Source organism: Onychomys torridus, chromosome 22, assembly GCF_903995425.1.
Source record: "Onychomys torridus chromosome 22, mOncTor1.1, whole genome shotgun sequence".
Lineage (NCBI taxonomy): Eukaryota > Metazoa > Chordata > Mammalia > Rodentia > Cricetidae > Onychomys > Onychomys torridus.
In genome coordinates, this window is record NC_050464.1 from 17,032,511 (window position 1) to 17,048,279 (window position 15,769).

Here is a 15,769-nt window from a genome sequence, read left to right on the forward strand (position 1 = left end):
AGATGGATGCTGGAGATCAGTACAGTCACATGACATCCACAGTCAGGAAGCAGGCAGATGTATGCTGGGGATCAGTACAGTCACATGGCATCCACAGTCAGGAAGCAGGCAGATGGATGCTGGAGATCAGTACAGTCACATGACATCCACAGTCAGGAAGCAGGCAGATGGATGCTGGGGCTCAGTACAGTCCCATCACATCCAGTCAGGAAGCAGGCAGATGGATGCTGGGGCTCAGTATAGTCACATGACATCCACAGTCAGGAAGCAGGCAGATGGATGCTGGGGATCAGTACAGTACCATCACATCCACAGTCAGGAAGCAGAGAGATGGATGCTGAGGTTCAGTACAGTCACATGACATCCACAGTCAGGAAGCAGAGAGATGGATGCTGAGGTTCAGTACAGTCACATGACATCCACAGTCAGGAAGCAGAGAGATGGATGCTGGGGATCAGTACAGTCACATGACATCCACAGTCAGGAAGCAGAGAGATGGATGCTGGGGCTCAGTATAGTCACATGACATCCACAGTCAGGAAGCAGGCAAATGGATGCTGGGGCTCAGTACAGTCACATGACATCCACAGTCAGGAAGCAGGCAGATGGATGCTGGGGCTCAGTACAGTCACATGACATCCACAGTCAGGAAGCAGGCAAATGGATGCTGGGGCTCAGTACAGTCACATGACATCCACAGTCAGGAAGCAAGCAGATAGATACTGGGGCTCAGTATACTTTTTCCTTTCCATTCAGTCCAGGACCCCAGCCAGGAAATGGGTTTTCACTCCTCAATTAAATCTTTCTAGAAACACCTTCACAGTCACATCCAGAGGTATATTTTCATGGTGATTCTAGGTCCAGTTAAACTGACAGTGAAGATTAACCACCACAATATGGCATAGGTTTTCTGGAGTGATGAATGAGAGCTTCCTAGAAAGAGCTCATTTGTGGGTTATTCTACTCCCTGAACCAGAAGCCCCAGGCTGACCTCAAACTCATAGCTGTTGATGACCTTGAACTCCTAATCCTCCAACCTCTACCTCCCAAGTCCTGGGATTACAGTTGTACACCACCATGTCCCATTTATGTGGTGCTAGGCTGGGGATCGAATCCAGAGCACCACGCATATTTGGCAAGCACTCTGTAAGCAGAGCTACAGGCTCACCTTCAAGTCTGCTTTTTAATGTTCCTCCACCAGTGGGAATTGACCATCTAGTCCTTTGCTGTTACCTTCTGGTGAGGACTCATCACAGATAAAATTGGAATCTTCCTTTCCAGTCCTTCTTTCCCATTGGCCATAAGGACTCCTCAGGAAAGCTGACAGGGTCTGGCGTGTTGGTTAGAACTGCCTCTGGGTTTTCAGTCCACCATAACAATTGGTGTGCTAGCCTTCAAGGCTGGAAAAATATGGCTGCTGCTAATCTGGTTCCAGAGGCCTAATCTGGTTCAGGTGTTCCAGGTCTCCTAATGTTGTCAAACTAGGCCAATGCCCCTAACCTTTGCAGAGTGACTTTAGTGGCCTGAGACCTGCAAGATTCCCCTCACAGGTGTCCTGTCTGTCTTCCTGGAACCTTTTCACTCATATTACTAAGAAACAAGACAAAAGGGGAATGGGACTTCTGAGGAGCAGTGCAGCTTGGGTTACAGGCAGACACTCAGCTGCCTGTGGCTCCTTGGCCTGGAGCTGGTCCTAAAGCTGCTTCAAGAGACAAGAAGCAGTTACATTTCACACTGGAGGAACTGGAAACCAGACAGGAGACAGCTTTTTCTCCTCCCTCCATGACTAGGACACCATACAGACTTGGAGCATCTTTTATCTCAGTGCCTTGTTACATGCTATTTACAGTGATCAATCAACTACATACTCTTATTTTTATTGAGATAGCCTCATGAAGTCCATGCCAGCAGCTTCAGCATGCTATCCTCATTCTTGGTCCTGCCCTTGGCTGTACTGGTACATTGAAAACTCCTGAACTGACCCCAGGAATCCTTCTTGGTGTGCTTGCACACAGGGGTGTGTGGCCTCATCCCACCTGTTCCTCTCCACCCCTCCACCGCCAGCCAAGCCATGACTGGGGTGGTCCTGGCATGCTGGGTATCTAGACAGCTTTTCATCGGTTGCTCATCAGCATGCTAATTGTCATATAACTAATTATGCCCTGAATTCCAGTTGATTTTCTTAATGAGACAGCTGTGTTAATTATGTAATCGTATGATTACATTAGCCCAGAGTGTCCTGGCAAAAAGTAGAGTCTGCCTCGATGTGATGTCATTGCTGGGACAGTGCTCATAAGAAACACATTCATCCTGGAGCTGGTGGCAGGGGACAGCCCCATGTTGCCTGTACAGCTTTAGGATGGGACTTCTAAGCCCTCACAGTATGGGGTGGATCTGTTTGCCACAAGCCCAACTGCCATGTCCACGTCTTCCCTGGCATAAACAGTCTCAGCCAGATCTGAAGCTGGCTTGTCGTCCTGGTAGCATCAGTGAAGCCCACCAGTGTGCCTCAGTGATTCTGGACCTCCTTATTTACACTGCTTCTCTTTACTGGGGCTTGCCTGCTTCTCGGTAATGATCAGAGATTCCTAAACAAAATGTTCGTGTTCAAGGGCCAGGGTGAGTGGCTGGACTGGAATGTATAAATGGCCCCAGACTAGCTCCAGCATTGTTTCCCATTGTGCCCCATCCCCACAGAAGCAGACATTCCTGAGAGGTCCACCTCTGTTGAGTTACCACTCTACCTGATCACACTGGTATCCTGGTTCCTCCTCTGCCAGGACTTCCTTCTCAGCATCAACACACTCTCCTAGGTGATTTCTGAAACTCAGCAGATGTCATGCAGGAGTCTTTACTGTCCTCACAACTAGTAAGCACACCTCCAGAGGCTGGCCCCCATCTGGGCCCCTCTTATCACCCCTGCCACCACCTCCCTCATCCCTACTCCAGTGATCCTTTACTCCCTGGGCCCACCCCGCCTGCTGCATCCTACTGGCCATTCTTGGCGCACATCCATCAATCCAGAGCACTGGCCAGAGATCTTTATGTATCTTCAGGCTGACCTCAGAGACTTGCTTTGTAGCTGAGGATGACCTTGAATTTCTGATCTTCTGGGCCTGGTTTGTATGGAGCTAGGGATTCATCCCAGAACCTCTTGTATACTAGGCAGGTACCAACTGAGATACAGCCATTTATCTCAAGAGTAAAATATTTGAGATTCCCCAAGATGTTCTTATTTTATGCATATAGTATGCATGGACAATTATAGTAGTTTATTTAAAAATTCTACATCACATTCTAGAAATAGAATAAAAAGCTGCAGCCAGGCATCATAGTTCATACCTACAATCCCAGCTCTTTGGGAGCCAAGTGCAGGAGACTACAAATTCAAGGATAGCCTGGTCTACAAAGTGAGTTCAAGTACATCCTGGGCAACTTAATAATACCCTATGTCAAATTGAAAAGTAAACAGAAACTGAGGCTATAGCTCAGTGGTAGAGGGCTTGCCTAATCCATATCCAATCTATAGCACCACACACAGTGGTGGTGAAGAGTAAAAGGGAAGGAAAGATTTCATTAAAAACATAAAAAAGTTCTCCTTGAAAATTGTACATATATATACATATACATTGTTTACTAATAGTGTTAGGCAATTGAACCTTGGGCCTTGCATATTCGAGGTAAGCAATCTAAGACCGAGCTCTATACCCCCAGTCCACTAAACTTGTATGTTTGTGTGAATGATGAGTGTGTGCATATAGAGACCAGAGATTAACCTTAAGTGTTATTCCTCAGGAGCTGCCTGTCTTGGATTTTTGTTGCTTGCTTGCTTGCTTGCCTGTTTGAGACAAGTCTGTCACTGGGAGCTGAGGCTTGCTAATTAGGTTAGGCTGGCTGGTCGGCCAGCAAGCCCCAAAGATCCTCTCCTGTCTCTGGGCTTACAAGTGTTCGTCCCCCCTCCCCTCTTCCTAGCTTTTTACATGTGTTCTGGTGCTCAAATTCTTCACCAACTTCACCAACTGAGGGCCTTCTCAGCATGTCCCTGCTTGATGGACATTTGAGTTGCTTCCAATCTGTGATCTAAACTATTGTCACCTGACAAGTTGTTTTGTTTGAGGGCTTTCATTTTGAGGCTGGGCCTCACGTATCCCAGACAGGCCTTGAATTTGCTACATAGCCAAGGCAGAATTCTGATCATCCTGCCTCCACCTCCTGAGTTCTGGGATTATTCTGACAAAACACCACACCTGTTTATGCAGCACTGATGAGGAAATCCAGGACTTCCTCCATGAAGCGAGCACACTATCAGCTAGGCTATCTCCTCGCTCCTCAGCCCCTACTTTGATTTTTTTTTTTTTTTTTTAAGGCAAATATTCCTGCTAGGTCATTGAACTTGATAAGAATTACATTGTTTTTTAAAATAATAAGTTCATATTATCCTCTTCAAAAAACAGATTTCCTCTTGCTCCACATCTGCTCTGTCATTTGATATTCTCTAATGGTGATATTCCCTCCCCACCACCCCCCCCCCCCGAACACCACCTTTTGGTCCTTAGTTCTTCCTTTACATTTCTTCAGTCTGTTGCCTTCCTCCTGCCTCCCCCCCCACACACACGCCCCTTTTCTTTCCTTTGCTTGTCTTTTTGAGATAAGGTCTCAAACTAAACTGAAATTCAAGCTCCTCCCAAGTGCTGGTATTAGAGACCTGAGCAATTGCACCCGCCTATAGATACCCTTTATAAAGTTCAAGGAGTTCCATCTTGAAAGAGCATTGAATCTTGTCAGCTTTTTGTTTGTTTTTGTTTTTCTACTACCATATAGCTTCTTTCTTATTGTCAAAGCATAGTTAAAAAAAAAAAGAGTTGGTTTTCAAGTGTTACACCAATCTTGCATTCCTAGGATAAACCTCACTTGGTCTGGGCCTGTGGTTCAGTAGGACATCCTCACCTAACATGCTCAAGGCCCTGGTGTGATCCCCAGCACCACCTAATGAGCACATACATGCACATACATGCATACAGAATTGGCTGGAGCCATCCATTAGCGTTTTATTAAGAATTCTTGTCTTTGAATTTGTAAGGAATCTCGATTGTAGTTTTTTTAGGGTTTGGGGGTGAGCTTGTTTTGGTTTTCATGTCGTTCTTGACCAGAAGGCAAGGCTCTGAGCTCACATCCTGGAGGTCGACTGGGAAGCCGTCCGGACCTGGGCAGCTCTTTCTTCAACCTTCTTTCCTCTTCTTCACTAGCTTTTGGCAATTTTACACGTCAATAAACTTTGGCCCTTTCCACACTCCGTACCCTATCTTATCCTCTCCCTTTAACTCCCCTTCTTCCCAACAAGTTCCCTCCTTTTTCATCATTTTTCCCCTGGTTTTGTGACTCACTGGGCTTAAGTAGGGTTGCTTCCGTGCCCATGAATGAGACATTTTTGTCGGAACCAGGCAGCTGATGGGTGGCTGAAGCCACAGAGAACTCCTCCTCCTCCTCCTCCTCCTCCTCCCCCCCTCCTCCTCCCCCTCCTCTCCCTCCTCCCCCTCCTCTCCCTCCTCCCCCTTCTCCTCCCCCTCCCCTCCTCCCCTTCCTCCTCCCCTTCCTCCTCCCCCTCCTCCTCCCCCTCCTCTTCCTCCCTCTGCTTAGCAGCCATTGGCTGCCAATAGCGCTTGGGGATGGAAGGACGAGAGTGGGCCTGGGACTGCAGTTTTCTTCTCAAATTCAACTCAGGAAAAGATAGAGCACTATTAACATTGTTTAACTTCTTTTTGAGTCAAATTTGATAATTTCCTTTTTTTTTTTTTTTTTTTTTTTGCTTTTGTTTTATTTACATATGTGTATGTGGAGGTCAGAGGTCAGTCTAGTGGTCAGGGCCTCTCAGTGGGATTAGGGGCTCTCCAAGTAGGCTAAGGTGACTGGCCAGCAAGCCCCAGGGGTGCTGTCTCACTGGCCACCAGACCTGGCGTTTTATATGAATGCTGGGGATCAGAACTCAGGTTCTCATGCTTGTATGGCAGGCACTTTACCCACTGAGCTGCCTTCCCAGTTCAGGGTTTTTTAAAACAATTTGTCACCATATTGACAGTCTGGCCTCAAACTTAACATAAATCTGCATATCTGTGCCTTCTAGACTGCTGGGATTACAGGCATGCACTACCACACCTGGCTCTGGGAAACTTTTAAGGAATGATCCACCTCATCTAAATTACTGAATATATTGGCATGATGGTAATCATAGTATGTTTATCATCTTTTTTTTCCTGATTTTTACAAGACAGAGTTTCTCTGTGTATGTAGTTTTGGTGCCTGTCCTGGATCTCGCTCTGTAGACCAGAGATCCGCCTGGCTCTGCCTCCCGAGTGCTGGGATTAAAGGCGTGCACCACCACTACCTGGCATCTTTTTTTTTTTTTTTTTTTTTTTAAACAACAGGGTTACTTATGACCCTGGCTGGCCTGGAACTTTATAGACTAGGCTAGCCTCATACTCACTCACAGAGCTCTACCTGCCTCTGACTCTCGGTGTTGGCATTAAAGGTGTAGTCTGCCCTCTGTGGGGTGGGCCGTTAGTGATAGTGCATGCCTCGAATCCCAGGAGTCCAGGAGGCACAGACAGGCAGGGAGGGCTCTGTGCATTAGAGGCCAGCCTGATTCACATACTGATTTCCATGCCAGCCAGGGCTATCCAGTGAAACCCTGTCTTTAAAAAAAGAGCATGTATGGTCACATCCATTTTCTGATCTTGGGATTTGTAAATTCTAAGTTTTTTTCTAGATCAGTCTGGCTAGAAGCTAATCAATTTCAATGATTTTTTTTTCCTTAAGAACCTGCTTTTGTTTGCATTGATTTTTTTTTTTCTTTTTGCCTTTTCAGTTTTATTGCTCCCCAATCTCCTTTGCTCACTTCTGCTTACTTTGCATTTGATTGGCTCCTTTTTTATGTTCTTAAGTGGAGGTCCAGAGCATGGTTTATTCCTTTGTGGCTAGAGACTATGCTTTGGATGATATTGTTCTTTTGAATTTATCAGGATTTGTTTGCAGCTCTGCTGGCTAATGATAGATATCCCCTGTACACATGAAAGGAACACTTGTTGAGCAGCTATGTAGACCACCAAGGTGGTTGACAGTCTGTGTTCTTCAGGCTTTGACAGCAGGGTGACTGACTGCTGGCTTTCTCAGTAGATGAGCCCTAGCCTTGCATTTTCAAGACTCTGGGTTCCTTCCCAAGCACCACAGGGCAGAATTATTGTCTATCTGTTTATTTTATTAATAAATGTGAATAGAGATTTGAAATCTGTACCCATTACTGTGGTTTTTTTTTTTCTTTTCCTCCTGTTCTGTTTTTGCTTAGTGTATTTTGGAGTGTATACCTCTAGCCTCTTTGGCAAGCCTTTGAGAGCAAGGTGTTAGTCTTGTTTATCATGTATCCCTTTAGTACCCTAAACTACCCCGGTGTCCTTATCATTAATATTATCAGTTACTTTTGGTGGTGATGGATGATAGTTCTGGTCATGCACGGCACTGAGCTCCTGACTCCCCCTCTGTCTTTATTAAGGCAACTACTTAAGTATCTCTGTCTCCTCTTACTAAAAAAAGCCCCTCTTTGCCCATTTATACAGAACCCTTCTTCCAGTCATCCAAGCTTTAGTATGGCCAAGTTTTTTGTTTTGTTTTACTCTTGATTTCTGACGTACCTGGGCTACCTCTCCAAAGAGGCTGGTACCTGCTGACTTGGCTCAGTATCCCTTGCAGTGCCCAACCCTGGCCTTTCCCAGATCATGTAGCCACTTAGGAAGCCCTTGTTAAATTAGCGCATGAAGAGACAGTGTAATTGAGGTGGCTGCTGGCTCAGGAAATGGCATTCTTAATTAGCATTTTGCATACCTGTTGGCCTGGCCAGCTTCCCTTCCCATCCCTGTCCCTGGGGGAGATGCCAGCACCTGACACATCACAGCATGCCCTCCCCCAGCTTCTGCTGGGAAGACTAGAATTAATGAGCTAATGTTACCGCGCTTAGCAAAATGTGCTGAATAAATCCAGGTGATAGGGTTGTTTGTTATATAATTATGCTGTTTAAGTCCTGAGTTGCATAACGAACTGCACACTACCTCTGAGCGTGCTTCAGGAATTAACTTATCAGATGATCATCGTAAAATGTTTCTTGAGTTTGTCATGGTGGGTGGATGGGGATAGTGGCAAAGCGTGTTGGGTTGGAGGCTAGGCAGGTGGCTTACAGAACTTTGCATGTTATTCTTCTGTCTATGGGTGTGTTCTGTCTCCTCCCTCAGACAATTCTGTAATTGAACTTCTGAGATCGGAGGCTTCTGACGTACGGCCTGAGTCCTAACAATGCTTGTGTGGAGTTTAAATGGCATTGGAAATCGTTAACGAGACAGAAAGCTATGATTTCCCCAGCTTAACATGCAGGTCGGGGTTTGGCCTGCTGAAATTCATTGTTTTGGTGTTTGCTCAAACATGCTAGGGCTATTATACCATCATGTGGTAATTAGCCGTTCCTTTAATACACATAATAAAAATTAAGCCTAAGAAGTACTTTACCAATGGCTTTTACATATCCCAAAACAATATTCCAGTGCTGTGGGCCTTTAGTCATGCAATGTACCATCATAAAGTTGGGAGTCTACTGCATCAAACTATTAGAACATTGAGTTCCTTTTCCATTCTGTAGCCAGTTTTGCTACTTTGACATTAACTTTAATACTGTTAAATTAAATATAGATGCCATAATGAATAATTACAAGAGTGCCAGAACTTCCATTTACAGCAAGGCATGCTGAGAATTTGTCTAAAGGCTTAGTTGGTTACTATTTGCTTCATAACATGTGTGTTCTCTTCATATGTTACTGGATTCCTGCTGAATGGCAAGATGGAAGCTATTTTTTCATCAGAGACAGACACACTGGGTCCTAGCCTTTAAACAGGAACAGCCTGGAGGAGGCTGGGGAGATGGCTTAGTCAGTAAAGTGCTTGGCAAGCATGCGGGTCCGAGTTCCATCCCCAGGACCCATGTGAAAAGCCCCTGTGAGCTTGTAACCCCAGAGCTGGGGAGCTGGGCACTGGTGGGTTCCTGGCCGTGCTGGCCAGCCAGTCTAGCCTACTGAGGGAAGGAGGGAGGGAGGGAGGGAGGGAGGGAGGGAGGGAGGGAGGGAGGGAGGAAGGAAGGAAGGAAGGAAGGAAGGAAGGAAGGGAGGAAGGGAAGAAGGAAGGAAAATGAAGGTCAGATTGACCCAGGCCTGATAAAACACACTGTCTCAATAAGCTGGAGAAAGACTGAGACAGATACACGTACACATGTGTATAAAATGGAGCCTTAGTTCTTGAAAAGTCACATTGGTGCTAGCAATTGTGCTAGAAAAGGCAACGTGACCATTCTTGGAGTTTTCTCCAAGTACAGCACCTTCCCCTCTCCACCCTTGATCTGGATCAAGTTCAAATTGTCCCTCTGTATAAGGGAGGTTGGGGACATTTCACTCATTTCTTTCAGGCCATTTTCCCAGCCTGAAGACATGGGCCAAAGAGTGATCCAGGTTTCCTGAGAAGATACTGCAATTAAAAAAAATACCTGTGATGCTTTGAGAAGTCCATTCTTCTTGTTATTGCCACTCCCGCTTAGCAGAACTATGTTCCCAAAATAGCTCTAGCAATCTAACATAACATAAATATTTTAATGCTGATTGAAATAATAATGAAAAGTCATGAATGAGAAAGGGAGACAGGCAGGGACTTTGTATATAGGCCACATAAGTACCCAGTAGGCCTCAGATTCACATGATGTACAGTGTTGGTGTTAAAGCCCCAGTGCAGGGCTCCCTTGGGGCTGCAGACTCCAGCTCCACACATCCTAATGACATGTGGAGTAAACTCTGTGAACACATAGACATCGCAAAGAATTCCAGACTCTGGTGAAACAGCGTTCACAGAGCCATGGTGGGCCAGCCCCTGCTTCCAGGAACTAGGGGTGGTCTGAAAAATTAATGACCCTGGCATTGGAAAATTAAGTGAGCTCTTGAATATATACCCTCACTGATCTGCCATGTGTGCTGTTTAGCATTCCTTGAGAGGAGACTAAATCTCCACAGCCATCCCCAGGCGAGGCTGGCGCCCCAGCCAGAAATAGATTCGGTAATCTTTCTAAGCCCTGTGACTTGGGTATTCTTGTACTCTCAGAATTCCAAAGGGTGTTTTCCCCTGGGGCCCAGCAGGTGGGTTGTAATTGCCTCCTAGACAGAAGGAAAATGAAGATCAAATTGACCCAGAGCATTTAGTGTCTGTCTGTCTGTCTTCTGCTGAGAATTCATGGGAAAGCCAGAGGCCAAAAGCCAGTCCTGTAAATTGCATGTCTGCTTTTTCCAACTGTGTCTAATGCTGAGTAAATCTACCGGCAGACATCGTTCTTTTGGGGGGAGGAGGGCCAGTTTGTGGGAATGTAAATGAACGAACATCCATGTGGAAGGCGGAGGTCAACTTCAGGTATTGTTCCTCAGGAGCCAATGTCTCTCGCTGGCAGTGAGCTAGAGAGATCCACCTGTCTCCACTGCACTATTGGGATTACAATGCCACACTTGGCTTTTTCTGTGGGGCTGGGGACTCAGACTCAGCTCCTTACTGACTGAGCCATCTCCCCAGTCCCAGCATGTTCCTTTGTAAATCACAAGGTCACACAGGACTGGCCCAGATGCTCTTCTGCTCTCTCTCTATTCTAATGGGGAACTTGGTGGCTTTCTAGCTGGCTGGCCCCAGGACCCATGTGAAAAGCTCCTGTTAGCTTGTAACCCCAGAGCTGGGGAGCTGGGCACTGGTGGGTTCCTGGCCGTGCTGGCCAGCCAGTCTAGCCTACTGAGGGAAGGAGGGAGGACCCAGCGGGGGTAATGCTAGGTCACCCCCAGTTGTGCTTTTATAGGGGTCTGCAGTCTTAGAACCATCAACCACACACCTCTAACTGTTCTTAACACCCATCATCAGTAAAGGAGGATGACAATTTAAAAAAAAAAAAAAGACCATATGCTGTAGATGTAGTTCAGGGGATAGAGCATACACAAATTTCAACATGCTCAAAGCACTGTATCAGATACCCATCAGCACATGATGTAGGTGTTCTGTTACATGCCTCTAATCCTAGCACTTGAGAAATGGAATCAGGGGATCTGAAGTTCAAGGCCAGCATGGTATATATGAGCCTCTGCCTCAAAAAGTAAAATAAAATAAAGGATTATGTCCTTACAGAGCCCAAGGGTACTTTCCTCTCTCCAAGAGTTTTCATGTATAGAATAGTGATCACCTGGAGTCAACAGGCTTAGGTCCACTCTCTCTGGGCCTACCAGCCAGTGGGGTAAACTCGGACCAGCCCTTCCTCTGTACTGAACTTCAGTGCTACTTCTGTCCTGTGCCATTATGAGACTCTGCAAGAAAATGTCCTGTCCGTATGAGTGTTCTGTGGCCTTTGCGACTTCCTCGGTTCCAAGTCCATCACCTTCCTAAACACATTTCAATAGAGGCACCTTCCCATGGATAGGCCTCCCTGGAGCCCCTTCCTCCCACTCAGGACCCCTGCATCTCTCTTCCTGTCTGACCAATGGATGGGAATCCTTAAAGAACTGCACCTAGCAGAGTTGGCAAATACCATGAGTCCTGTCGCCACTCCATTGTCACATGTCAGGGTCTTGGACTGAGTTCCTTCTTTACCAAATTGCCCACCTAGCCAGTGGCCAAAGGGGCTGTGAAGGGGGACTTGAGGCCCCCAGAGAGTCTCCAGGAGGTGACTTCTGGATACCGGCCTACAATTGGCAGTTGGGCTGGTGTGGCTCAGAAGACAGCACCTACCCAGACGCCCCCAGTAAGGAACCTGGGGTGTGTCCGCAGAAGAGGACTTGCCTAGAATCCACCAGTGAGGGGCTGAGAGCATGGCTTGGTGGGGGAGTGTTTCCTGGATGAGGGTCTGGGTGCAGAATGCTGACCTGTGTTCTCCCATTGTGTAGATCCTGCACCAGCCCTGGACCTGGGGCAACAGCTGGAAATAAAAGTGCAGCGTCTACACGACATTGAAACAGAGAACCAGAAACTTAGGGAGACACTAGAAGAGTACAACAAGGAATTTGCCGAAGTGAAAAATCAAGGTTGGTGGCAAATGCCTGCCTGGCTTTGCTTTCTGCCCCTGCCCCGCCCCCTTAATTGCCTTCTTCATACTGTTGGAACTGGCTGTAATTGTTACCCTCCTCATGAAGCCAGGGTGGGGCAAGCAGCCGAATCTCTTAAACAAAGATAATGACACAGCTAAACTTTTCCTCCTGCAACAACCACATAGGATTTTTATTGCTCTTGGTCTGGACCGGATCAGGATTCTTTGAAAATTCCTCCTGTATCATCTTGTGATAGGATCTGTCTTTTCAAAGACTGATGTGTCGCCTCTGGGCGACACCTGTCAGACAGCCAGCTCCTGATCAAAGGGTCACACACAGTAAGTCATTTCGTAATTGCTACCGATCCATTAAGGCTCCAGACAAGACGCATCCTTGCAAGTTGCATGCTTACACACCATTCTTCCCATGTCGACCTCATCTATTCATTATGGATCTCATGGAGAAAACAAAAAAACCAACAGGCTCTTGGCAGGGCTACCTTGCATTACAAGGCAGAGGAGGCAAAGGCTTTTCCTGATGGGGACAAACATAAAGAAATCTGCCCTATACCTAAAAGCTAGGTGTGTTCAAAATCCTAGAACCTGGCCTGGTGTAATCTGCAAATCCAGCTACTTTGGGGGCCAAGGTAGGAGGATCCAAAGTCCAAGGCCTGCCTAAGTTACAGGCTGAGAGAGCAACTTAGTGAGAACTTGTCTCACAAATAAAAAGCAAAAAGAGGGCTGAGGATATATAGCTCAGTGGTTGAAAGTCTTCCAGCGAGGGACTGGGGGTGTGGTTCAGTGGTTGAGTGTTTGCCCCAGTCTTGCATCATCAAGGCCCTAGGTTCAATTCTCCATTAATAAAAAATAAAAGCAAATAATACAAAAAGCCCCAGAGCCTCCTGGCTTCCTTGTGTTGAAGAAAGAAACCCAGTTCAACAGCAGTCACAAGGTTTATAAAGCAACTCCCAAGTTTCTTGTGTGTCTTTATGGTTTTGTTTTAAAGACATAGGTGAAGGCTCAGGAAGAAGGGAGGGGCAACAACCTGGCTGGCTCCTCTGCATGCCCTGCTATTTAGTGAGCTTTTAGAAAACTAATCAAAACTAAATGACTAGGATTGTGACGACATCCTTTTTGCCTTAGAGACTGTTGGAGACAGACTTGGGAGGGGGCACTGTCTGTAGGAAGATCCAGAAAGAAGATGGGATGGCATAGGAAGAGTTCCAAGGACAGGCAGGCCTGGAGTGTGAGGGCAGCAGGTTCCTCTCAGGGGCCTGTGATCACACACTGACTGGAGCTTGAATCCATGGTGGGATGCAGAAAATTTGGGGCTCAGATCCCACTTGAGTCTGGTTCTGCTGAGAATATGATGGCCTCTGGGACCCCAGGAACAGCACTGTCCTGCTCAGAAGGAAGCTGGGACCCTGTGAGACATTTCTCCCACCAGCAGCCCTCTGCAGCAGCTGCCAGCAGGCTTTGTTTCTTTCAAACTGCCCTACAGAGGCCTGGGTGACAGATAAATATGTGCACATCTGCTTTGTTGCACATACCTAGAGAAAATCTCCTCGTTCTTTTTACTTTTAGCTCCAGTGGCATGCCCTTTTTGCTGCCTCTGAGACAGGGGTTTTACCTAGCCCAGGTTAACCTCAAAGTCACTGTGTAGCTCAGGCTGGCCTCAAACTCAGTGTACAGCCAGTCTGATATCAGACTCACTGTAAATGGCCTTGGCTAACCATAATTTATTTTATAACTCAGGCTGGCTTCAGACTCACCGTGGGTCTGAGTCTATCCTCAAACTTACTATGAAGTTCAGACTAGCCTTCACCTAATAATTCCCTTACCTCAGCCTCCTTACAAATGCTAGCATTGCAGGCCTGTGCCACCATTCCAGTCCTGATTTGTTTTCAGTAGTGTTCATGGGAGCACACACAATGCACATTGCCTGGCAGGTGGCTCTGTGAGAACTACAAGCCCTGTCTGGCCTGCCACTTCCTGCTTCTCCATTCATTACCTCAACTACCCGTACCAGATTCTGGGAATGCAAAGAAACTGGAGTAGGCCTTGGAGGTGCCGCTGCTTGTGGCTATATCACAATGCTCAGTCCCACAGGATGACTATTAGAACGGAGAGGTACAGGTGGCAAGGTCACACAGCTCAGTGTGACCCTCACCATTCATTTTGTCTGTTTGGATGTCCTCAGCTCAAGCCACTGAAGTGACTGCTGTTAGCTTATCATGGGTAGAAAGACATGATAAGAGCTTCCTGAGCCCTGCTGACACACTCTAGCTGGGCCTGCAGGTGGCCCCTTCTCAGCTGTCCTTTGCTACAGAGCACTTCCAGGCCCCTTCCAAACATCTGAGTGTCCTCCCACATCCCACAGCATCAACTCTCCATAGGGAGCTCTCATCCACCAAAGCCGGTGGCCAGGGCAGCAAGTACACCAACACACCCAAGCTCCATGCTGGATTCCCCCTTCCCCAGCTCAGTCCGTGACACTGAGCCACAGTGCCTGGCACTTTCCATCCCATGGGAAACAATAGCAAAGCTGCCTTGGTGGCTGATGAGATCTGTATCTGACTCCACTTCCAAGATGTTTGCACCCTTTCCATGTAGTAAAGTCTTTAAACCCACACCAAAACTTTATTAGTCTGCCCTCTGTAGAGGACCAATTTCAGATGCATCAGTAAGACAATATTATGTTTCACCATCGATTTCCCCCTTTTCTAAGTGTGCTGGAGGGACCACCACAATCTTTCCTGGCAAAACCCATTGATCCTCCCCAACTTGAATACTACAAGTTCAATTTCACATTGAGGGAGTAAAAGGTCCCCAAAGGGACTCATAACCATTGATTTTGTGTCAGCGTGGACAAGCTCGAGTTTAAAATACAGCAATCCCGGCAGGTTACGAAAGCCTGGTTCACCCAGCTGTGAGGAACCGCTTCCCTTACTGTTGGTTCTTTGGTCTTTGATTCTGCAGAGGTTACGATAAAAGCACTTAAGGAGAAAATCCGAGAATACGAGCAGACTCTGAAGAGCCAGGCCGAGACCATTGCTCTGGAGAAGGAACAGAAGCTGCAAAATGATTTTGCAGAGAAGGAGAGGTGAGTTCATCCTCACAGTTCCCGTGGCCCCCACAGCACCAAGCAACACTTCACCTCCAACCCTGATGTCACATGATATTTTGAAAAATGCACATGTGAAATCAGCCCAGGTTGTTGACAAATGTCCCAAAGCTCTTGGGCAAAGTTTTGCTTGAAGGGCTCAGATGGGGCTCAGTGGTAGAGCCCCCTGCCTGTAACCCCCCACGAGAAAGGCCTTGGGTTCCACCCTCAACATGGCTGGAAAGTTTCGTTAAAAATGACAGTGATCCTTGAGTGCAATGCGTCACTCTCCTCCCAGGGGCCGGGGTGCAGGGTTTCAGCCCTACAGAGTGGGAACAAGGCTTGTGTAAGCTGGACACAGTTGACAAGTGACAGCCGTACCTGAGCTGAGGCAGCAAGAGGCTGGGTTCCCCGACACAAGCGCTCTGTGAAAGAGCCTCGAACTCCATCTACCTTCGTTGATGTTGATATTTATGTGTCTCATAAAAACAGTTTTTCTGTCATTTTCTTCTGCTTCTTTCTATTGCCCCAGTACCTCATAA

General features: G+C 47.0%; 1 protein-coding gene across 8 annotated transcripts in view; it reads left to right on the forward strand.

The window, feature by feature from the left end:
- Positions 1-15,769, forward strand: part of Cux1 (cut like homeobox 1) — a 331,979-nt gene that overhangs the window by 186,065 nt on the left and 130,145 nt on the right. For all 8 annotated transcript variants that reach the window (XM_036172586.1, XM_036172588.1, XM_036172587.1 and 5 more), the window contains exons 5-6: positions 11,985-12,122; positions 15,104-15,227. In XM_036172586.1, the coding sequence (XP_036028479.1) occupies positions 11,985-12,122; positions 15,104-15,227 (262 nt within the window). The remainder of the gene's footprint in view (positions 1-11,984; positions 12,123-15,103; positions 15,228-15,769) is intronic.